At 36.0% G+C, this 24,528-nt stretch overlaps 3 protein-coding genes across 3 annotated transcripts; 2 read left to right on the forward strand and 1 right to left on the reverse strand.

Annotated features, from left to right (window-relative positions):
• Nucleotides 1-2,215: 2,215 nt before the first annotated feature.
• On the forward strand, nt 2,216-4,758 carry LOC148160314 (uncharacterized). Its single transcript, XM_088003708.1, has 3 exons — nt 2,216-2,232; nt 3,485-3,860; nt 3,972-4,758. Exons 1-3 carry the CDS (start codon nt 2,216-2,218, stop codon nt 4,332-4,334), a joined length of 756 nt encoding a protein of 251 aa, XP_087859834.1. The 3' UTR covers nt 4,335-4,758.
• Nucleotides 4,759-6,979: 2,221 nt separating this feature from the next.
• Nucleotides 6,980-16,231, reverse strand: abcg2b (ATP-binding cassette, sub-family G (WHITE), member 2b). The gene is made up of 15 exons (XM_088008441.1): nt 16,080-16,231; nt 15,001-15,060; nt 14,796-14,913; nt 14,564-14,719; nt 13,364-13,521; nt 13,009-13,160; nt 12,814-12,906; nt 11,192-11,343; nt 10,804-10,955; nt 10,396-10,485; nt 9,595-9,719; nt 8,704-8,858; nt 8,489-8,578; nt 7,322-7,374; nt 6,980-7,239 (listed from the first exon to the last, which is right to left on the reverse strand). The coding sequence occupies exons 1-15, from the start codon at nt 16,229-16,231 to the stop codon at nt 7,092-7,094; spliced, it is 1,854 nt and encodes a 617-aa protein (XP_087864567.1). The 3' UTR covers nt 6,980-7,091.
• A 1,627-nt stretch (nt 16,232-17,858) lies between these two features.
• Nucleotides 17,859-23,060, forward strand: hapstr1b (HUWE1 associated protein modifying stress responses b). Its single transcript, XM_088008462.1, has 4 exons — nt 17,859-18,283; nt 21,006-21,086; nt 21,177-21,452; nt 21,546-23,060. The coding sequence occupies exons 1-4, from the start codon at nt 18,088-18,090 to the stop codon at nt 21,782-21,784; spliced, it is 792 nt and encodes a 263-aa protein (XP_087864588.1). The 5' UTR covers nt 17,859-18,087; the 3' UTR covers nt 21,785-23,060.
• Nucleotides 23,061-24,528: the final 1,468 nt, after the last annotated feature.

Here is a 24,528-nt window from a genome sequence, read left to right on the forward strand (position 1 = left end):
TCAATGAATAAAAACATTAAATCACTGAGGAAATGTAATAATTTTTGATGTGCGAATGTGTCATAAAATAAATATTTTAACTTGAAGTTCATTCATAAAATGCAAAGTTATATGTAAGCTTTACTTTTCAGCATTGATTTGTCCATGAAACAGTTTTTGCTGTCATCATAGCAGAATAACTTTTGACTAGTTCACTTGCATAATCAAACCAAATGTATCTTGTAAAGTATATTTCAACAAGGCAATCCAAAGTACTTTACATGATAAAAAACATAACACATTAAATAAAAAAATTTACCAAATTTGAAAAATAAAAAAATAAAAAAATAAAACATGGACAAAGCATTACATTACAGTGGCAAAGTAGAGAAGTATTGAAAAGCTGCAGTCCAGACTAAAGTTATTCTATCTTCTATATTATTAGTAAAGGCAGAGGTAGGTCAAGGGCCCAAACATTCTACTCAAGCAAGAGTTGTGCTACTTCAACATATTTTTGATCTAGTAAAAGTAAAAAGTAGTCATCAAAAAATACTCAACTTTGAGTAAAAAGTATTTGGTAAAAATAGATACTCAAGTACTCACTAACTGACCACAACAGCAATCATTTTTTTCAAGAAAAATGTCATTAGATGGACAAAATATAATGTTATGTTGAAACTTTGGCATTTTGAAGATTATAAAAATAATCCATATAAGTAACAACTACAAAACATAAAAATCAGGCAAAAATAAACTTTTTGGCAAATTAATTAATTTCAATATAACTAAACTTTTAGTAGCTAATATATGTTAGAACAGAGTTAGAATTTCACCACCAGAACATCATGCATGTTATAGTGCTCTCTACACCTTAGATGGCCACATAAATAGAGCCTTCAAGATGATTGCTGTGCTTGTATATTTTAATCAAAGCACTTTTTCTATATGCTGCCAAATTGCAATGTTAAATGGTGTTTTCTTTTGAAGTACCGTAGTACTTATCAAATACAGAAAAAGTAATATTTTTCCTTACAAAACAAAGCCAACACTATTACAGAAAAAAAATTCAATATCTTTTCATTTTTGATTAAAAATTAGTTAAAAAATAAAATAAATATATATATATATGTGTGTGTGTGTGTGTGTGTGTGTGTGCGTGTGTGTGTGTGTGTGTGTGTGTGTGTGTGTGTGTGTGTGTGTGTAGGTTGTGTAGGAAAATAAGTATTTTCCTACACAACCAAGCATACAATTTTGACTAAGACACAGTAACGTCCTCATTTGAAGCAAGTCCTCTTTTGAACATGAAGAACAAGATGGCAGCGAGGACAAGTGTGTCAGACATCCTTGAAGTGGTTCACATAGAGGAATCAGACAGCAGCCAAGAATCAACCTGAGAGACAGTTTATAGATTTAATGTATGGGACACTGAACAGCTTCTGAGATCAGCAAGTTTAGGGATCTGAATGCATCTTTCTTACCTACAAAGCACAAATAGAAAACACATGAGCCAAGCAACAGTCCCCACTTGGAAAGTGACTTCTGTAAAAAAACCTGAGTTTGACAGAAGCAGCATGTGGTCAGGCCCAGTATGCGACACAGCTCCATCCTGTAGCTCACAATCATTTCCCTGGATTTTTCATTAGCTAATAAAATCATAAGCAATGGAAAATAAACTGATCTATTGTTATCAGTATCCTAACAAATGATTTTACACACACCTGAAACAAGTTTAGGCAAGTTATGAGTCGAGCTGATTCGGTAGACTCTCACATTTTACTCCAATACACCACCTTTTATAAAGAAATTAAACAGTTAAAAACCCAACTGAAAACCCAACTATTTCCATTTAAGCTTCAGCACAGATTTTTTTTTTTTTTAATAATTATTATTTTTACTTAGTAAGGTGGAGAAGTAAGAAGAGACTTGTTCACTTTTGAAAAAGACTCTATTATGTACACTTGGTCAAGCACCACAAAGAATAAAAGGCTGCAATGTGTTTTGATGTTTTTGCCTACTAGAAGAGTCAGACCTAAAGTCACGCCAGCTGGAACTAATTGAAATTTCTTCAGATTGATTAAACTAGAGTTAGTCTGCAGTAGTTGTCGGTCTGGTAGAAGACTTTCAGACATGTGAATTGAATCATTTAGGATTTAAATCTGTTTCCATGGTACAGATTTTGTCAACAGGTCTGTTTTTAAATTCACATAAATTCACTTTGCGCTGCATCCAGGCTCAGATGATTGTGGCACAGAGGTAGGAGAGAAGCCAAACAAGCCATTGCTGCTGCACACATAAGATACAAGCGAACATACATCAGTTAGTGCAGCAGGTTCTGGTCCGCTAAGGGGAAAACAAACCGACCTTGGCCTGATCCCCAGAACCAAACATGGAAAAGCAGCATTCAGCTTCTATGCACCACACATCAGGAACAAATTTCTAGAAAACTGCAAAACAGCCAAAACACTGAATGCCTTTAACTAAAGACTAAAAACCCACTTGTTTACAGTAACCTTATATTTGTAGTAAATGGAACATTGATTTTGATGGTATTTCACAAAATGTCATGTTTCTTGTTTTTTTTTGCACTTGGTGACTATATTTTGAAGCCTAAGCATAAATTCAAACTGGCAGACTCTTCATCTCACCTGCCCAGAGAATCACCTCATCATGCTCTGCCTTTACATGATGATGGCATTGGTCTTCTCCTCATCTCCTCCAATCATCAGACTTCGCTTCCTTCATCAAGTCTGGCGTCCTCTCTGCACCTGCTCCTTGGTCGAACTTCAACCCACCTCCATCCCTACTCCACCTTCAACTCTCGAATTCTTCAGTACCTTTGACATCCTCTCCATCACCAGTGTCTGGGAAGACGTCTCTAATCCTTATCTACAGTGACTCATCCTCTCTGGCAGCGGTTACCAGCGCCACTTCTTCTGCCGGGGGTCTGAGAGCCAAAGATTATTTGTCAAATAAACTTTCTAATACCTACTGTCTCTCTGTGTGAATCTTTCCAGGTTGAAATGTTTTTATGATGTGAAGCACTTTTAACTACTTTGTTGCTAAAATGTGCTATGTAAATAAACTTGACTTGACCTGCCTCTATAAATATATCCTTTGAAATTCTGTTGAGAAAAGAAATCCTTTGAGTCACCCTGGGTTAATGCCTACATGTGCACTGTGTATTGTTAATGTGCTCTCCCCGATCAGACTGGAGGATTACAACTGAGGTTTATTTTAGATCCCTGAGTCTGACAGTAATAAGACGTTTTTCTCCTTTACCTCCTCTAAGGCCATGCTCATCCCATGAAGCATGCAGCGCCACGCCCTCTGTGCCACTCAGATATAAAATGCCAGGATGTTTTTATTCTCAGGTAGATGAGAACTACCTGATCCCAACACTGATGCACTAGCTGCCAGCTGAGCCCTCCGTGGCTGAGGATGTTTCAAGGTGTCCTGCTTTCCTCAGTGAGCTGGATTCCTCCTTGGTGCCCTCTTTCTTTCTCAGACAGCAGTTTTACAGCAAATCTGAGCTTCTGTCCTACTTGCTTCTGTGTGTTGCCAAAATGCCGTTCATTCCCCAAGTTTCAATCACATGCTCTGTATCAGGGCTGACTGGAGATGCATTGTCTAGAAGCAGTGGAGTCACGTCAAAAGTTGCAAGAGAAAACAAAAGGAGTTCAGTCAAGGAGAGACTGGCTTTAAATTTGAAACAACTTGGCAGAAAGAGTCAGCCAAAGAGTCATCTGACCACAGCCAGAAGAATTTCTTCAGGGGAGCTTCAGACAAACAAAAGAGATCGATTGTTGCAGGCGTCTCAAACTGATAGCCCTCTTACGTCAAGCTCAGGGGAATCTCTTTCAAAGATGGAGAAGCACAAGCTTGTGAAACAAGGTTCGAAAAAGAGTGAATCAGTGGTGAAGACCAGATCTAGGAATAACGAAGAGGTGCATTTTACTCTAACACTCACACCTGAAGCTGTTCTGCTTCTGCAGCGGAGAAACAGCGAGAGATACCATCGTTCAGCTGCCAGAAATACTGCAGGTGGTCTCGGTGCTTCTGGAAGCACCACTGATTCTAGAAGACAGAGGCAGCAGTCAGTACCTCAGAGGAACAGCAGAGCAGCCGGTAAGAACAATTCTGATGCTCCACTGGGAGACATAAGCTCAATTGTAAAAATCTCCCTCCTTAATGAGAAACACAAGTATGACAATGTGGAGTATGAGGATGAGGAGGACTTGGGCGTGGATGAGCGGGTGGTGCTGAAGTGCACCAAATGGCTGCGTGGGTTGGAGAACACACCTGTAACGGTGGCAAAGAGCTTAAACAGGACAATGAGCAGTTTGAAAAGTTTCTAAAGGGGAATATAAATAATGGTCTTCAAATCTATAAATCATCTCTGTGTCGGTAAATGTCTGTTAGATGTTTGATATTTTTTTAACTTTTTGAACGTATATAACTTCTATTTAATTTACCGGATGCAAAATTTTATGTCGGTTTGAAATTAACATCCTGTGGCAGAGGTCAGCAACCTGTACAATCCAAGAGATATTTTTGCTTTCAAACAATAGAATAGTGAAAACATTTGTACAGCCGCAGTAGACATTAAAGTATCAAATTATAAAAATCAGTATTTGACAGTAACAAAAAGGAATTAATTTACATGAACTGTTTTTGTCTCTTCATGTAAAAGTCTCATATCTCTAATAAAAACATTGATTACTTATGGATTTATTTTGCTAAAGCTCTAAGGACCCTAAGAGAAGGCAATGGTTGCTTACCTCTGTTATATTGGTTGCCTGGAAACTGAACTAAAATGAAGTTATGACTTTAAAATTGTAGCAGGTTCAGAAATATGACATTATGACTAGAAAGGACTATTCTATGGAAACCAAATACTTTCCTGTAAATACTTGATACCTTCTGTGTATATGACCCAGTTACCACTACAAGCCACAGTTCTCAGAAAAAAATTATGTACAGTGTAGTTTGTGATTTATCAGGTCATTTTTTTTCTATTTGTTTTGTTATTTTGTTGTAAAGTACTATGTAAACAAAATAAAATCTATCCTTCACAACAATGTGCCTTTGGTGTCAACATACAAGGCAGCTGTTAGTTTGAGTATCTTTTTTCTTTGCTTTTTATTGAGATACTCTCAATCAAATTCAACTTCAAATACCTTTAGTTGTTTTCTCCTCGTGGCGTTTACCAATGCCAGCTGATCAAGTTGATTCATGCACCTCTTGTGATATTACTGACCTAAATATACACAATGGAAAAATAAAAAATTCACCTTAAAAACATTGCATTTTGTAAATTTCATTCTCCGTTGCTCCTCTTCATTTTTTCTGATAATGTAAATTAAAAAAGAAAAAAAAAGACTGATTGCAAGTTCAAACATAAGTGTTAGGGTCAACAAATCTCTCAAAGGGGTGCTGTTGTGGCGCACAACCCTTGTGCCTTAGTCCTTGATGTGGCTGTCACAGGTTTGATTCCTGGCCTGGAGGTCTTTACCGCATATCTTCCCCCTTCTCTCATTACCCACTTTTCTGTCAATTCACTATCAAATAAAGGCCACTAGAGACAATGAAACCTTAAAAAATGCTCTCAAAGCAGTGGAGGAGTGGAAGGCAAAAAAAAAAAAAGTCTGGATTTTGTACAGCTTGCATTAAAAAGTCAAGTGAAGTTATTTATTAAATATGTGTAAATCAATACAGTATAAATATGACAGGTTTCAAGCAGAAATTTCAAACAAGGCAAAGATAAAAAGATAATTATTTTAACTATTTAAAGTTTTAATAAATTACAACTGTTATGCTGCTCCCTTTTATCCTTACTCCAGAATTGGCAATTAGGAATTTCAAAATACAGACCTCAATATTTCATGGACTAGAATCTTGAAAAAGTAGGTTCCACATGATAAATGAATCTAGGAAGTCATGAAAATGCAGTGATGTTGGCTTTTCAAATTAAAGTTTCAGAATAAACATGAAAATAAACGTGTCCATACTTAATTGAATACATTGTAGATATATTCACAAATAGAACTGCACCAATTATGAAAATTGGATTGTCATCCTTCCAAAATAAAGCTTAGACAAACCTTTAAAAAATAAGAGGTTTCAGTATTTCATTGTTTAGATTATTCAAAACGAAGGTCACAAAGTTAATTGAGCCAGTGACGAAAAGGAGATTAAATACAATCACACAATCTCTTCCACATAAAAGTTACCAAAGAACTTCAACCAGGCACGAAAAGATATTCTACGTACCTTTAAAAAAAAGCCTACAAATGTTTTTCAGTCATTTTCCAGAAAAGTTCCAGCTGAAAATAGATTTAAGTCATCCAAACAGATCCAAACAACCCAGACAAAAAAAAATTCATTATGCTTTTGGGCATAATGAATGTTCATCAATTTTTTTAGGAATGTTCACAGGTTTTTACTAAAACCTGTGAACATGAAATGTTTTTTCAAGACAGCGGAAGTTATTCAAGTATAATCATATTCTGATTCAAACTTTCTCAAAATGTTTTCCTGAGTATATATGCAAATAATACCATTTTAAATCTGTTCTGTGTGAATTCAAGTTTTTGTGGGACCTCAAAGCCAGAAGCAAGCTCTAAGAAGCCAATACAGTTTGTTTGTGCCTTAGGCCGGCCATGTGTTTCACTAAAATCTGCAAATAGCTCATCACATGGATTTACTATTATTTTAAAGAATTTTATGCTGTTTTCATATTCAAAAGGAAAGCAGGGAAAGTGTGGATTATGCACATATTTTCTTCTTTGCTGTAATCAATCCCTGTAATCAGCTTTGTGAGGAATTAGATGCTGGTTTGCCTCTTGTCAGACACTCCCTCCTTCCCCTATCAGGTGTGCTAAGCATCAGCTTATCAGCCAAAGAGTCATATGTTACAACATGTGTGCTTGGTGTGAGTGCGTCACTCAGTGTGACATACCACGTGAGCTGTTAAACAAATTTATTTATTTTTTCCTTTCAAAATTTTTAACAACTAAAGACAAAAGAAAGAAATATATTATAGAATAAACTTAAAACAATTTTCTCTATCTGGTAAAAATCCCAATAAATATAAATGAACAGATAGGTTGGCATCACTTCCATCGGTTGATTCGCAGCAGCTGCACATAAGCCAGCACCATGCAGACAGCAATGATTCCCAGCAGAGCCACCTCATTCTGCCAGAAGCCCCACACAGAGTAGTCAATGTCCATGCTTTTCAGAAATACCTCTCCTGGGACTCTACAGCACAGGGAAGAGAATATTGTTTTCACTGAGAGGACATTACTGTGGGTTGCAATCGAACCATTGCATTCACACTCACTTGGTATTGTTGCTGTAGAAAATCTGGCCTTTCATCTCGTTGATGTATACAGCCTAGGGAAGAAAAAATGGTCGGGCTGAATAATTACATTATCCCTTAAACACCTTTTGTTTGTTTAGTATCTTTATTGCATACGGTTAAAGTGTGATTTTTCACATTTAGACATTATAACCACAAGCTTCAAAGTATTTTGTAGTTACTTAGTGATATAGACCTACACAAAGTAATGCATCATTGTAAAGTGACAAGAAATGGATGCATTTTTTTAGCATTATGAACAAATTAAATCTGTAAACTGCTGTATGCATCTGTCCTCGGCCCCCATGCCCATTTAGGAAGTCACCTGATTAGTAAGTCGAGTGTGTCTGTGCACAGTTCACTCTCAGTCTCTGTTTAACTATAGACTGCCTGAAGTCTTGCAGCGAGTTTATGGACATCAGTGGTTCGGTGGGGAAAGTAGCTGTTCTGTAACCGGAAAGTTGTGGTTTCGATTCCAGCTTTCTCCCGTCATGTCACTGTGACCTCGGGCAAGACACTTAACTCTAAAATATCCACAGAACTCTGTATAGGAATGTGTGTGTTTATGAGAGTGAGTGGGTGAATGGAGCTCTACGATAGAGCTTTGAGTTGTCAATGTAAGTAGAAAAGTGGTCAGTCTTGCAAAGAAGAATGCTCTTTGTTCACAACATGTGAACAAGAAAAGAGCCTCTCCACACTGGTAAAGCTAATCATCTGGCACCTTTATCCTGAACAATCTCCACTTTAAAACATGGTGGTGGCAGCTTTACACATCATATTCATTTGATTAAAAGTCTAGATATATATCAAATTGATAATTTAGGGTAAGATTGGAATTTTTTGTTTTGACATACTGAATGTCAGTATTTAAGCCGGTAGAGATTCACTCTAAATGGTGTACTTGCAGGAAAAGGTGATTCCACTAAGTATTGACTCGGTGGGGTGTTGCTATGCATATGCAGGGCACACTTTTCAGATTTTCTATTTGTAAAAACAGTTTGAAACAATATGTTTTCTTACGCGTCACAGCTATGCATTATTTGGTGCTAGTCTAATATATTAAATGAATAAAATACACCAACGTCTGTAGCTGTAGTGAGTGAAAAATGTCAAGGAGTAGGAATACTTTTGAAAAACACTATATCTTACATTTAGCCCATAATTGAAAATACTGATCCATTTCAACCAAGACAACCAACTCAGCATGGAGTTGAGATTGACGAGAAAACCACCAAAAACCTAGAACAGAAAAAGGACGAGATAAGATCAGGAGTGCCAAAGAAGAAAAATCAATCGTATAATGTTCAGAAATCAATGTTAATAGATATCTTGAACATTTCAGTGCATATGTCCTGGAATCATACCATCATGAAGACAAACGGGAGGGCAATCAGGATGTTAGCCATTGCGAATGTAGATACGGAGGCGGAGACCAGGAAAGCAAGGCTGACTCCTGCCAAGCTGACCAGAGACAGGGTCAGGGAAAAGCAGAGGAAGGCCACAAAATCTGGCTTCAATGCTGAAAACAGACAAGAGCAGGTAAACATGCAGGTTCTGCTACAAACCAAACAGAATTTTAGAAATTACAGTAAAACATGATTAGATCCATTTATTGTAAAGAACTATAACTAATCATTACTGATATAAATTTGTTATAAAAGTATTACTGATTGCACTTTAAAAATTAGGTAACTTTGTTATTAAAGGTAAAGTTTAAACAGTAATGATTTCTTGGTTAATGTCAAGCTGTCATAACAAAGACATTTTGAATAATGTCAACTTTGTATTAAAAGTGTCATAATTTACCGAATGACGCTTTATGACAACAGTCATAAATATTCATGAAGACTTATTGATGTTCATGACAGGTGTTATGTCATGTTTATGACAGTGTCATGTCAGTCTTATTCAACCCCCTTCAAATAAAGTGTTACCAAAGGTGTTTTATAAAATAAACATAAATGATAAAACAACAACACAAAACATTTGCACTGGTAAAACGTTTTGCTATGACTGTGAATCCATATAAATGAAGATTTAAATATAGAATAAAACAACTACATTTAATAACCGTAAACATTTAATTTAACACTCAAAGTTTCAAATTTGAGCTTTTGTCTATTCTTAACAACTTGCAGAAGTAGATTTTTAACATGAATTCTTACTCTCTAAATATTTACAATTTCAAGAATGTGAACAGATTAATAACTGGTGTGTATACTGTGTGTATACTTGCTCAGATGTGAGTACATTACCCATCATGTAGTAGGCAATGGCTGAAAACACCAAGATGGGGATGATGCGGTTGGGGATGAGATCAGCAAAGATCTTGGACAAGAAGTAGACAGAGGTTCTGTAATATCCACTGGAGTTCTCATGACTGTAGATTAAAAATAATAAAAATAAACATGAAATAAAATAAAGAGTTTCAATTAAAATTACCTAAATACTATTTTTATGACATCTTTTCCAGATCTTTTGTAAACTAAAGTGTGAGTTTGTTTATATTTTTAGTTTGCTTTGTAAATGAATGAAAATGTTAACGATAATAAAATTGTTTGTATGTAGATGTGGTAACTAGACAGCATATTTTACAAAACTATTGATTGAATTAATGGAATCTTCATTCTTAGCATTATAAACAAATGTCTCAAGAAAAAAAATAAAAAAAGAATAACTAAACATGAAATGAAACCTTCATACTCAGTAGGAAAAGGGGCAGGAAGAAGCCAATGCTCATCAAATCCTGCCCCCATGTGACTCACCCAGCATACACACATTATGTATTTTAGACTAGAATATTACAGACACACCACTGTTGCCCTGGAGGATATTACTGGGCAGCATCAGATAATTGTTTGGCAAAAAAAGAAAAGAAAAAAAAGAAAAAAAAAGCTACAAATAATACCCCAAAGCATTATTAAGACATAGTAGCTTTATTTTGAAGAACATGTTTTTATGCTGTGGCTTCAGAGGGAAACCAGAATGGGAAGAAAATTATACCCTGATCTCAATGTCCTGACACAATTCACATTAAACATTTTATTGTTGCTTACATGAAGATTGCTCTTTCGTTGATAAAGAGTTCAACAGCAGAAAGATTCCCAAAAACCATGTTTATGATGAGGAAGAAGAAAGCGCCACTCCTGATTAACGAGACAGATGAAAAACAATTTAACATTGACACATCATTTCAACATGATGGTTTATTATTTATTCAGTTAAATGTTTAATTTTCTACTTTGTGTTCAAAATCTTTAAACTATGCAATTTTACTTTATGAGGCATTATCTCATCTTTATTATTTCCTGTTTATTTATTTACTACTAATGCCCAAAACATGCATGAAACTTACTTCATAGTCACAATAAAATTAATTTAAAAAACAACCCTGCCATGTTTATTTTCATAACATGCGAGTTAAAATGGATCCTTCAGAAGTGCAGGTTGCACATTGTTTATACCTGTTCTGCAAACCCTCTGGCAGAGTCAGAGGCATCTGGAAGTAAATAAGTCCCACCAGAATGGCAAAAAAGATATTGAGAACCAGCTGGGCGTATGAGGTCTGCGGATTCCTGAGAAGGTTCAGCACTGTTCTTCCACACACCACACGCATCTGTCTCACACACACAACAGCATTATCTTTTTATGGCCATGACTGGGTTCAATCAGCAGATAAGCAAGCACAATCACATAACAGGTGAATGACGTGTCATAACTTTGTTTTCATAACATCTTAATTGATTGGAACAGAACATCTGTCAGTCATTAAACTGAGGTTGTGGGTCTTTTGAATAATAAAAAAAAGAAGACAGATACTGTTGTGCATTTCTCAAACACAGATCTGCTGACCTGATAGAGGAAGGATGTGTTGTAGTTGGCTGCCTCTTCTTTTCTGTTGTCCATATCAACAATGCTCTGGTTCACCTGGTCCAGTTCCTGCATTACGTTCTGGTACAGGCCAGATTCACGATACTCCATCGCTAACCAGCTCTTGCCCTCCTCTTAGAAATTAAAGACATGAGTGCTAAGTTAAAGACAAATATGTACATACATCCTTTAATTTACTAGGAATGTTTTATTTAGAGTCAATTTCTCTTTTGCAACAGAGTCCTTGTAAGAAAGACCTGTTATAAACATCCAGAGCGCACACACAATGGAAAAATACAATACCAGTGCTAAATACAATGGTGAACTGTCAATAAGATAGAAGACATACAGAAAATATTAAAAATTATACATGTCCAAAAAAACTCGTTTAGTGAGGCAATAAGGAGCAGAGACACAGTCCTATTAAAACTACTTTTTTAGATTGTTTTAAAATGTGTTTAAAGAGAGTAGGGAGTGCTTGCTATGACAGTAAAACACAATTTTCAGGGGAAAATAATCAATTCATCCATCCATCCATCCATTTTCTGTACACTCTTGTCCCTAGTGGGATCAGAAGGGGTTCTGGTGCCTATCTCCAGTGAACGTTTCGAACGAGAGGTGGGGTACACCCTGGATAGGTCGCCAGTCTGTCACAGAGACAGACAGGACAAACAACCATGCACACACACCTACGGAGAATTTAGAGAGACCAATTAACCTGACAGTCATGTTTTTGGACTGTAGGAGGAAGTCCAAGTACCGAGTACCTGGAGAAAACCCACACATGCACATGGAGAACATGCAAACTCTATGCAGAATAACCCCGGGCCGGGAATCAAACCCAGGACCTTCTTGCTGCAAGGCAACAGCTCTACCAAGGCTTTACTGCGTACAATTGCATTTAAAAAAATAATATACTGTGGTATTTTTTGTATATTTTATCATCATCTTATTAGTGATCAGTCACTAGATTTTAGAGCATTTTGCTCAATAAATTCACTGCAAGGTCAACACAAATAAGACTACTCATCCTTTGAAACTGACTGAAAATACATTAACCTCCATTACGCTCCTGTCTTAATCACACCCAGTTTAACAATAAAGTTTAATATGAAGTTCAGCTCACTTTACCTGCAGTTTTTGGATAGCAAAATATCAGTAATCTTTAGCAGATTAGCAGACAATTATCTATTTAAAAAGGTGATGGCATTTGATTATACATATACCTACAGAAAAATTAGTTTTTTTTAGCCCGCCGCTGTATTTTCTTTATTGTTGATGTTTTATTTCCAAAATATCTGGTCAATTTTTAACATTTACATAGTGAATGGACAGGAAAGTGGGTAATGAGAGAGGGGACAAAGGTCATCAGACCGGGACTTGAACCTCTGACAGCCACATCGAGGACTAAGGAATCCATATGTGGGTTGTGTTTTAATCCCTGTGCCACCACCGCACCCCAACTTTTAACATTTTATAACACAAAAACACAGTGGGGCAACTGGTGGTTTAAAATACAGTAACTAGTTTGACTTGTCTGTTTCCTTTCTCACAATTAGATATGCTTTGAGCATAATATGATTTTGATGTTTTGAATAAATTACCTGCAGTCTGTGGTTGCTTTCTGGATGTTGCCTCTCCGTTTGTGATATCCATGAAGAAATCAGCAGGGTTGTTAAAAGGCTCAATTTGATACCCTGTCCAAAAACAAACCAGGTTTTTTAAATGACACGATATTCTTGTACAACTTTGGTTTTTTTTGTTTTTTCGCGCAGCTTGTTTGTGTTTATGTTACATACCAATGTCTGTAAAATATTCCAGAGCATGGTCTGTTGACCCTGCGTACACAATCTCTCCTTTATGCATCAGAGTGAGGTGGTCAAACTGCTTGAAGATGGAGTAGCGTGGTTGGTGGATGGAGAAGATTACAGTTTTACCTCTTCTGGACAGTCTGGACACATGTTGAAGTGTTACCACAAAATCAAAACAGGAGACATATGGACAATTGCTTTGTAGCAGGTACAAATAGCAGAAAATGGTTTCTGCTATTTGTAGCATCTAGCATAATGCTACATGCTACTTCAGTGTCTCATTGGCTTTATAGCATGTGAGGATGCATTGTCAATGGGTTCATGTGTTATAACTTGGTCATACTTGTGCAGCAGACCAATGATACAGTTTGCAGTGTTGGAATCCAGTCCTGTTGTTGGCTCGTCCAGAAACAACAGAGAGGGAGAAGTTATGAGCTCCATCCCGATGCTGCACCTTTTCCTCTCCCCTCCTGATACGCCTCGCAGAAACTCAGTTCCTATCTGTGTTCATATGTACAAACACACACATGCACGCACTCAAAAACTGTGAGCAGATAATGAGCAACATAAAATGTTTCTATGATCTTTATTTATTTATTTTTTTTTTTTTGGGAAACTTTAACTTTTTGGATTTTATGTGTTGGACTAACAAAGTATAACAAAATTATGCAAAGGATGAAAAGAGAACTGTATTTTAAAAATAAGCATTTGAAAATGAAGTTATAATTGTATTCAGACCATCTTCAGATGGTCTGAATACAATTATAACTTCATTGTATTCATACAAACATATTATACTCACACCACCTGCTGCAGCTGCAGGTGGTGTGAGTTTCTCAGCCAGTGCACATCTCAAAAAATAAAAGGTCAACGGGAGAGACAATTAACGCACAAATTTAGAACTGGATTCAACTTCTCTACAGAAATTCTCAAAAATTCTCAAACTGAATAAAATGGTTTGGTCATTAGCAGAACCTTTTTCCAGAGTTTGACCATTTGCTGAAAAGGTAATTTGGCCATTTAATTTGGATCAATATTTTTTCAACAAAAGAGTTTTAACATTTTCAGATAAGATCCATAGCGCCCATAGAGGTGCTTCTCAAAGCAATACAAATTGTGTTGTTTTTACCTTAGCAATTTTAGCATGATTCCATTGTATTGGACAATGAATAAAGGTCACTGACACTCATTATATGTACTGATTTTTATCACTGACAAAAGAACTGTTTAGAGTACTGTTACTAGATAGCTAAACGACGTTGGCTAGAGCTGTATTCTGGTTTCATAGCCTCATTAAAAATCATAAATCATAAAGCAAAGAAAGATAAGAATTTGTTAAATGCAAAACAACACCTGGGTTAGGAATTACCTAAGAACATTGTTTATCCACTCATAAAGATATGGGACTTCTGGCAGTTTGTTACAGCACTCTGCATAAATTATTTTGTTCCTATAAAAGCCTTCAGGGAGCAATAATTATTTAAAATGTTATTTTAAAGTGAGCTATATGCTGCAAAATCTACTTGTGCATAAAGCTCTGTACCTTAGTGTCGGCACAGTCCACAAGGCCCAGGTCTTGCAGGATGGAATTCACTCTTTCCTGTTTATCAGCAGAGGAGTAATATTTTGGGTTGAGACGCAGGTTGGCACTGAAGAGAAGGTTCTCCCTCACACTTAGAGTGCCCATCACGATGTCATCCTAAGACAAAATCAAAAAGATAACGTAGGAAAACAAGCGTTATTAGGTAGGGAACTTTGCATGTGTGTTTTCCTACCTGTACCACATAAGCAGAGCTGAGCCTGAGTTCAGAAGTGACAGGTTTGCCGTTCACTTGGACTGTTCCTTGGCGCAGTCCAGCTGGATCTTTTCTACCTGCTATGACATCTAGAAGTCTGTGCACAGAACATAAAACTTATTTTTATAATTCATGCACAACTGAATTGCATTTGTAACAATGTACTTGAATGAAAACTTCTTACGATGTTTTACCACTTCCTGTGGCTCCCATTATAGCATTCATCCCTGGTCTCATGATGCCACTACAAAACATATGCAAGTTCTACTTTTTTAAAGGTACACTTTATTAATTAATATTAATACAATTTCACAGACAACCAAAAAATATTTAGTGATATTACCTATTTTTAAATATCACATATAATACATATGCATGTGATATTTACATGAATGTAACCCAACCACTTTTACCCCTTCCCTGAAAATATTTAACACATCAAGCAAATAGAAATATAATATAATAATATATTTTTAACTCATTTTTTTAATGTGACATGATTATCTACAGTATGTTTAAATATTAGATAGTTTTGTGATGAGTTCTACTTCTTTTGTTTGTTAAAAAAAACATTTCAGGTCAATGAATCAATAAAAATGAGCAACATAGACCTTTTGTTATTTATTTTACAGATAGGAATTAAAAGAGCACTATAATCAACAATGTCTAAATGCTATGTAGCATTGTATTATAATATAATATAATAAAAAAAGTTGACATTCTGTAAATCTGTAGAGGTCAGGCGCCTCGCTGCAGAGTCCCTTACAGAGTTGGTTTTATAATATAATATAATATAATATAATATAATATAATATAATATAATATAATATAATATAATATAATATAATATAATTTTCCTCTGCCTCTCGCCCGTTGACAAGATGTGGGCACCAGCAACCCCCTAACCCAATGGGATAAGGCTGTAAGAAAATGGATGGACGGATGGATAGTATAATTTTCATTAATTTTCCTACTTGCTCTGAATCTGCTTTAGATTTGGGTGGAATGGAAACCTGACTGACAGCAATGAATGTTCCTGGATTTAACCTGGATCTAATTTTTATATACAGGGCCTAAGGATGATATTTGTTATGGTTTAAAACTAGATAAAATAAAGATGTACAGTAAAACCACCAAGCAAGCAGTAACAAATAGAAAAAAATATATATAGAAATGTAAAAACAAGGATAAATTCAAATACATGAGTGATGGTGCCATGAGCTTGTAAATTAACATTCTCAAATGTTAAGAATCTGGTCTTACCTTACATCTTTGAGAATTTGTTTTTCAGGACCTATCTTTCGGCAGAACTTCTTCTCTTGAACACAGTAATGCAGCCTGGTGAAAGCAACAGTCGGCCCGGGTTCCTGGAAGCAAGCTTCAATATCAGAATCTGCCTGCTCGCCCTTGGTCATCTTCACACTCTGCAAACTTAGACAAATATGAAGGGAAAGTGCAAAATGTAGACTTATGTTTGAAAAAGCAGCTGAAGAACAGTCTGATGCAGAAACTCATGCAGGATGACAAAAAGACAGTTGAAGCAGTTTGATAAAAAGTGTTACTCAGGGAGACTTTTGGACTTCCCATGTCTTCAGCCTATATATCTGAGGCCAAACAGGGACATGGCATCGAACTTTCCCCTCTGCCTCTCAACAGTAATTATGCATAGAAGGCAATAAAGGCTGTTGTTAAACAGTTAATGATTACAACTCAGTGACTGTACCTGGCTGACTGCAGCTTAACTAGAAAAGCCTTTCTAACACACTAATATATTTAGTGTGTTAACACTAAGAAACAAAACTGGATTTGGTTGAAAAAAACCCAGCATGTTTGGACAGAAGATAATGATCTGTGGCCATTACTGGTCAAAAATCTCTTGTATTATAATGTATTGTAAAGGTATGTGCAATCTTTTAAGGTTTTTTTATATGTACATTTGATTCATGATGATTTAAAACATTTGTGTTTCCTTGGGATTTTTTTGTGATAGAAAAACCTAATGTACACGTGAAGTGATAAGGATAATCATAACTTTCAAAATGTTTAAAAAAAAGGAAAATTCCTCCCCCATTATGACCTAATTAATTACAATTTTGAACAAATGTTGGTGATTTTTCAAAAATATTTTCATAATGGATATTTAACAGGTCATATAAGAAATTACTCATTCATTTATCTCCAATTATAATTAATTTTTTATACATTGATGTAAACTATATATTTTTTATTTATGAAATATTGTCTCTCCAATTAAGCATTAGTAAAATGAGTAATTGAATTAACTTTTGTGAAACAGTTGGTTGGCAAAATTTTTTTTTGAGGTGAAATATTTAAACAGATGTTTTATTTTTTTATTTATTTATCATTTCCTTTATTTAACCAGGTAAACCCAGGGGTGAAAGTAGTTTTAAATTCTTGGGGGTACTATGACAGCCGCTCCCCTCTCTTGCAGGTACTGCTTACCCCTAAACCATTTCACCCCTGAGTAAACCCCGTTGAGATCCAGATCTCATTTTCAAGAGGGACCTGGGCAGAAGTCTGCAATACACAGCAACCTGGTTACAAAATAAAATTTAAAAATAAATTTAAATATTGTTTTAGAATATTGATGTAAAACTTTGAATAATGATTTCCATATTAACTGTATATTTATAGATCACTGCTCTAACAATAAAAACATTAATTTACTTGGATTTGTTTTTAACTTAATGTAATTTAAGAACTTATTTTCAGTTTTACTGAAATGATGTTATATCTGTAGTTATCTGATAACTTGTTCATTAATTGACTTTGGCATTTAAAGCCCTATAGAAATCTGTCTAAAACCTTGTGTCCTGAATTTTAGTGGTTAGGGTGCCCTCTATCGTACAAAATGCTGATTGGCAGGTTAGATGGCTTCTCTTGAGTAAGATCAACTTTGTTTTTCTCTGACCTTTACGCGTTTTGTCAGTATCCAATCAGAATTTGTCGTTGGCAAAAAAGACCCGCCCTTACCACCAAATTCAGCCAATTGATTTTCAGTACAGTGACAAATGGGAGGAGCTATTTTCAGAAATTCTAAGGTGTTGTCATCCGCTTTCTTGGGTTTGGTGTTCAACGTTGGATAGATAATATTGACAATGCGGCTCTAACAGCATTACTATTCCTTTGTTTCTGTAGGTGGTGGAGGGGTGTATTATCTATTTCTCTGATACAACGTCAAAGAGAGATAGCTAAGTCACCCATAAGTCCGAGAAAACTCCACTTTGAACAGAAAGCTAACCTGTTAGCTATGGAGGAGAGGAAGGAAGAGGGAGAAGCTGAAATCCAAGAACACGGCCCCGAGCACTGGTTCTCAAAATGGGAACGGCAGTGCCTGGCAGAAGCTGAACAGGACAATCCCAATGAAGAGGAAAGTGAGCAAAGTCAACAGAAACTGTGGCATCTCTTTCAGAACTCTGCTACCGCCGTCGCACAGCTTTACAAAGGTGGGCTTCACACTTCCCCAAGTTCTGCTTTGGAGCTAATGCTAATCAGAGCTAATCCTAACGGTGTCGTTTGGCTGATGGACACAAAGGGTGCTCTTACTAATTGCGAAATCAAATTAATTTTAACATAATATGCTTTCAATGCTGTTTTGTAGCAATGTATTAGGTTGTTTCCCTAAATGAAGTTTAACTGTCAATATTCTGTGGTAATATTCTCAATATCGTGACCCTGAGGATGACTGAACAGCTGCTAACGCTAGCCGCTAACAGCCGGTCACCGTGTCAGACCGTCAGACAGCCTCGATAAAATGTGTATCACAGTGACCTCGGCTGGCAGAGCTCCTAAAGCGTAACGATTCTAACCCAATTATGTTTTATTTAAAAACAACGTTTAACTTAGAATTTCTAAGACGTTCGGTCTCTCAGTTCGGACAAATGTTTTAGTCTTCGTGTCAAGTTATCTAGATTGTCAAAATGGCGATACTCAGGGAGGGGGTTGAAAACAACAGCTGTGTTGACGCTCAAACGCTAAGAAAATTGTTGCAGGTTAGGCGGTGGATATTTGTCAGTTGTGACAGAGAGAAGGATTATTCTAAGTCACCAAAATGCAAACCTCCAAACAGTGCAATCAGGTTGTCTAATGACTCCCTTGTTATTCATTGCTACCACAAAATGGCGAAGGGATTAACATAAATGTTTCCGTATTTAAGTTTATGTTCATGTGAAAGTGTTTCTGTCTGAATTAACTGTCAGGTTTCCGGCACAATTGACAAACAAAGGAATGATTGAAGTAGGTATCTTAGTATAATTTTCAGAGTAGTATGATTTAAGAGTATTAAAAATGGTCATGTCAAGATTGTGGGTTTAGATAAAAAAATAAAGACATCAACATAATTTAAAACAAAAGTTTCTGCAGTAATTTATGTCCCCCTATTAAACGCATTAAAAGCTATGGCCAAAGACAGAATATTCACCACAAAAGTTAAGTTATATATTTTTATGAAAGTTATTTTAATTCTGTGAATGATTCTAGAAAAAGCAAAATAAATAGATGTAAAAACAATTTCTTACCCATATGTGATGAGAATTTCTCACTTAAAATGTGATTACTGTCATGCTACCCATAACAGCTAAGCTAAAACAACCCATAAAACATAAATAGAAAATGTGACTATGCATTTACATTATAATATTTCTAACAAATGTTTTTTATTTGTTAGAAAATAGTTTTTCTTTAAGAATGTTGACTATAACCCCACTCTTTCATCACCTATTTGACCTCAATTTATGAATGTGTTTGTGTTGTGATTAGAAAAGTGTGTTTTCTTGTATCAAATAAATAACATTTGTCTAGAGGAGCATGAAAATACTACATAGCAGACTTTTTTAAATAAGTCTGTCCACTTTCTGATAAATGAAACATGGTTTTAATTGCCCATAGTCTTATGAAAATCTGTGTCCCAAACTAGACTGAAATCTAGACAAAACAAAATTCTGTGTATTAATTGTCAAAACTTTATCCCACAATAAAAATTGAAAAGCCCTTAATTCCATATCCAAAATTCTAAAACACAGTGACCTGAACATCAAGTTGATTTGAGAATTTTTTTATGTACCAATTTAGATTTATTTATTTTTTATTTCTTCCAAAATTGGTTTGATCCTTTGATTATTTTGTATTGTACAAATCTTCTGGATGAAGTCTTCAACACAACATCTAATTGCACTTTTCTGTAATATTGTTGGAAGGTTCCCATTTGACATTTCAGCAGCAGGGCAATTCAGTGTGCACCAAGCAAAAACAATATTGGAGGTGCTTTAGTGCTTAGCGGTGGCTCTTAACTTTGCGTTGCTGTCGACATGCTCCTTGTCAAGTGGTGAAGTCAATTGAAGCTTGTTATCTTTTATTGTGACTACACATGGTGGAAGAACTTTTCAGTTTACGGTTATGGACTTCTATTCAGGGTGAGAGGCTAAATGAGGCAGATGCGTTTTTTTTACACCTGAAAACATGGGCCAGAAAAGTTTGAAATTTACTATGTAATATCAGTCCTGTACAAGAATGACAACATAATTCTGGAAAGTTGTACACAATATGTTTGGAAAGTAGAGATTTAATTTATGTTATATAAAAGTACTCAAAATAATTTTTTATATTTTAATGGTAAAACCAAACGCCTGGGTGGACTTAGCCCCGCCTTCAAGACGCAGCCCTCCCTCGCGACTCCCTCACTCAGCTTCTTCAGAGAGCAGAAATTAGCAAACACCTGATGGATCTGCTGAGCCCATTATTGGAGCTACTTGTCTGTGTAACTCTGGTAAAAAGGTTGTTAAAGCATTAATAAAGGAGCCATGTTGTGATGACTACCTGAAGGCAGAGTTTCAGAAAGATCAGGAGTTTTTAAAAAGACAGAGGCCCAATTTCACAGCATTCTTCTTAAAGACTAATTTTTTGTCTTTATATCAGAAAATGGGTCTTTATTTTTTGAATGTTGATCTTCAGAACCCTTCATTATTTTGAAAGAAGTACAAACAACAAGTCAGTGACTTGAATTGAAACTCAAGCCAATCATCCTTCTATATTTTCATTTTGTTTCTCAGGGGAGTTGGAAGTTTACATTCCCTAGATGATAATTGTAATATCTGGATTTGGAGGAAGGTGAAAAGAAAAATCAACATCAGATACTGCCACATGGTGACTCTTTTGAAATGCTCTTCACAGATCGTGTGTGCCAGCAGCAAGGTCTGTCCCTCTGGGTGCCCTTCCAGAATGCAGCCACAGCTGTCACTAACCTGTACAAAGGCAAGTAACAAATGTCTTCTTTTTTTAATTGCCCCATCTTGTGCATCATGACCAGATTTAATAAAAGCGATAACCGTTTTGTTCCATTAGAGAGTGTGGAGGCCCACCAGCGGAGCTACGACCTGGGTGTTCATTTAGGTCACCAGCGCAGGAATAAGGAGGTGATTGCATGGGTTAAAAAGCGACGAAGAACTATTAGACGAGAAGATCTCATCAGCTTCCTCTGTGGTAAAGTTCCACCTCCGCGGACAGCTCGCGCACCGCCTATAGTTGCTATGGTGTCTGCAAGTCGGCCATCGCCGCCAGAGACAGACAGCTCTGTGGAAGCAGATCTGCAGCCTTTCAGAGAGGCTATCGCCCTGCATGGTGAGCGAAAATGTCACACTCAGTGGGAAACTGTTGCAGTATGAAGTCATGTAGAGTTCGGTCTGACATTGTTGTATATATTTATTTTTCCAGGTCTGAGTGGTGCTATGGCTAGCATTTCTGTGCGCTCCGGTCCTCCAGGTTCCCCGACACACCCTGCCCAGTCTCTCAGTCGACGTAGGAATGGTCTTCACGACATGGACCTGAACACCTTCATAGCTGAGGAGATGGCACTTCATTTAGATTCTGCCGCCACTCGTAAACGAGGCTCTGCACCCCACAGTGACGTCATCACAGACTCACCCACTCATAAACGGAACAGAATGCTGTGAACTGAACGTCGAATCCTCAGCTGTCCTCTCCTTGGTGGCCGGTCGGACAGACGATGAGGACTGATGCCTTGGCCGACCATCAAACTCTTCCTCTTTAGTTGCAATGTTACGAATAAAGAAAAGCTTGGATATTATCAGCCTGCATATTTATCTTCTTCCTTATTTTTCCACCCCATTTTTCTTTTTTGTAAGAAATGTCACTCATTCTCTCCGTTGTAAAGTTCATTTTATGATTTGTTTTGCCCTCAGTATTCTGACACAAGCACTCATTGCTCTTTATATCCTTAAAGTGCAGAATGTTGCATTTGAATATTTCTCATTGTGCTTATTTTTTCTCCAAATCAGATGAACCCAATTTATGCCTTCTGTTTTCAGCTTGCATCCAACCTCTTCCTGATTCATACTCTTTTCTGCAGTGCAGGCCAGCATCGGGGGTCTTCAGGAGTCTGAACTGCTGCTGCTCTTTGGCTTGACTTGAAAACGCCACATAGATTTTACTCTGCTGCTGTTTTGTGTTAGCCTATTTGACAGCAGAACTGCCACTCTTACTGTATCGTATGTGTCTCTGCCTTTAAGAAAGCTGCTAGAGTATCTGGTTGTGGTGCAACAGTGAGCGTGTGTGCGTACTTGTTTCCTCTTTTATTGGCAACATCCTACTGTTTACTCTTCATTTACTTATTGAAACAAGGGTTTATTGCAGCACATTGGTTGAATTCACACAAACCAGTGGGCTGATGGGATTGTTGTGTTCTTAACAAAAGATTCTTTGACAAAATCCCCTCATTCTGTGTTATTAGCAGTTCTACACATTAACTGCACTACCATCCATCAACAGAAATGGCTATTCAGAGTTTCTAATTCCATATGGATGCATCCTGGTTCTTGTTGCATTACAAACAGTAACAGTGGTCAAGATTCGCTTTTGACCTGCTTAATGTTTACATTTAACCCATAGATAGATCATAGTATTGTCATTTTTTGTTCCTTAATTTTCATGATGTGCAACACTTTCACACTCGTGATTTCAGCTTTAAACCTAGAAGGGGCCGGTGGCTGTGAGATTATATTTTGTTTAGCCAGCTCATGGAATAATGGGTGTGTTAGTTTGGCAAAAACGCTTGTTTTTTGCTGATTTCACACGCTGTTTTGTGATACAATCTTGTGTAAGCATGTAAATATGTAGGTGCAGCTATGTGGTACATATTGTAAAAAGAAGTGCTAATCCATTGGGAAGTCCTTGTACAATGATTCTAAAATTAAAGAGAATACAAATGTTTTTGCTTGTCTATTTTCTTTTATCCATGCAAGATAGACTTTGAAATTAATTTCTTAATCTTTTTTTTCTCAGAAAAGGCATGCAGAGTTAATAATTTACAGAAGTTTTAAGCTAATACCTTCTTTATAGACATGGCTACTTTACTTCCCAGTTACTCTAAGGAAGAACATTTAAATAAATTTCAACACTACAGAGTTGTACAAAAGAAGTTGTAAACTGTAGTTCAGCTTTTTAACACATGATGGCGACACATGCTCTATTCTAGGAAGACAAGTACATTTGGGTAAAACCATTTATATACATGGTAATTGGTGTTTACTACTGAATAGAAGTCCCAGGCCCCATACGTTTATAAAAATGTTGCTTCCAAGATGGAAATCCTAATGAAGTTAAAGTGTTCAAAGTTTTGTTTTTTTAATTCTTTTTTTTTATTCAATTAAATTTTTGTCTCATGTTTCTTTTCATTATGCAGTCTTTGTATTTTTTCAGTTGTTTTACTTAAACCACTTAAGAGTTTCCTATGACTCATTTTGGGCTTAAAAGGACACTCAAAGAATAGAACTTTTTATTCTGTCTTTTCACAGCTGACCAATTTAAACAAGAAAAAATTCAATTGTTTAGACACATTTAGATGGCAATGTGTATTGAAAATATTTGTTTCTTTAGTCAAATCTACAATTATGTTGGCACATACAGTGTTCTTGCACCAATGTAATGATTTCCAGAAAGCTAGCAAAAAACTTGAATAAATGAAATGCTTTATTTCCTGCCATATTTTTTCCCCTTTTTCCTCATTTTCAGGTATACTCTCTCCAGACAGTTTTGTAATGTCAATTTCAGTTACTTTACATAATAATGTAATAATAATAATGTTAAGATATGGCAGCTTTTCTGACAATCTTCCCAGTATTGCCAACACCCCCCCACCCAAAAAAAAATCTGCCTTTTTCTGCCTGAATAAACATAATAAATTATGTTTATTTGAAAATCTACACATTGAAATAGGAAAAAGAATGTTAACCACAACTTAAAAGGGAAAAATAAAATGGGTTCTTTAGGTTGTCTATCATGCCAAGTACTTTATTTGTTTTATGCTCCTTTTTCATGGGTCAATACAATTCCCATTATTATACAGTTTCACACAAAAAGAAGTTGAATTAAAAATAACCAAAAGTTACTTAAGGCTAAATTCATCATCTACAAATTTTGTTCAAAGTACACAAAAAAACTAAATAAAGATTGCTGTATATCAGGCACATACATGATATAAAGGTACATGCCTGTATATTATATACCACGCCGCTTTCATCAAAGATTAGAAAATCTTTTTCTCATGAGATATTTATTTACTACTTGTTTTATTTTTTTTCTTTCCTAACAACACCATACAGTGCGTTGGGATTTGAATTTCTCAGTTTATAATTAGCTCAATAAATTGTATTTTAATTCTATTGCCTGTCAAATGCAT

Source organism: Poecilia mexicana, unplaced genomic scaffold (assembly GCF_051168715.1).
Source record: "Poecilia mexicana isolate PSO_F unplaced genomic scaffold, ASM5116871v1 scaffold_2, whole genome shotgun sequence".
Classification (NCBI taxonomy): Eukaryota; Metazoa; Chordata; class Actinopteri; order Cyprinodontiformes; family Poeciliidae; genus Poecilia; species Poecilia mexicana.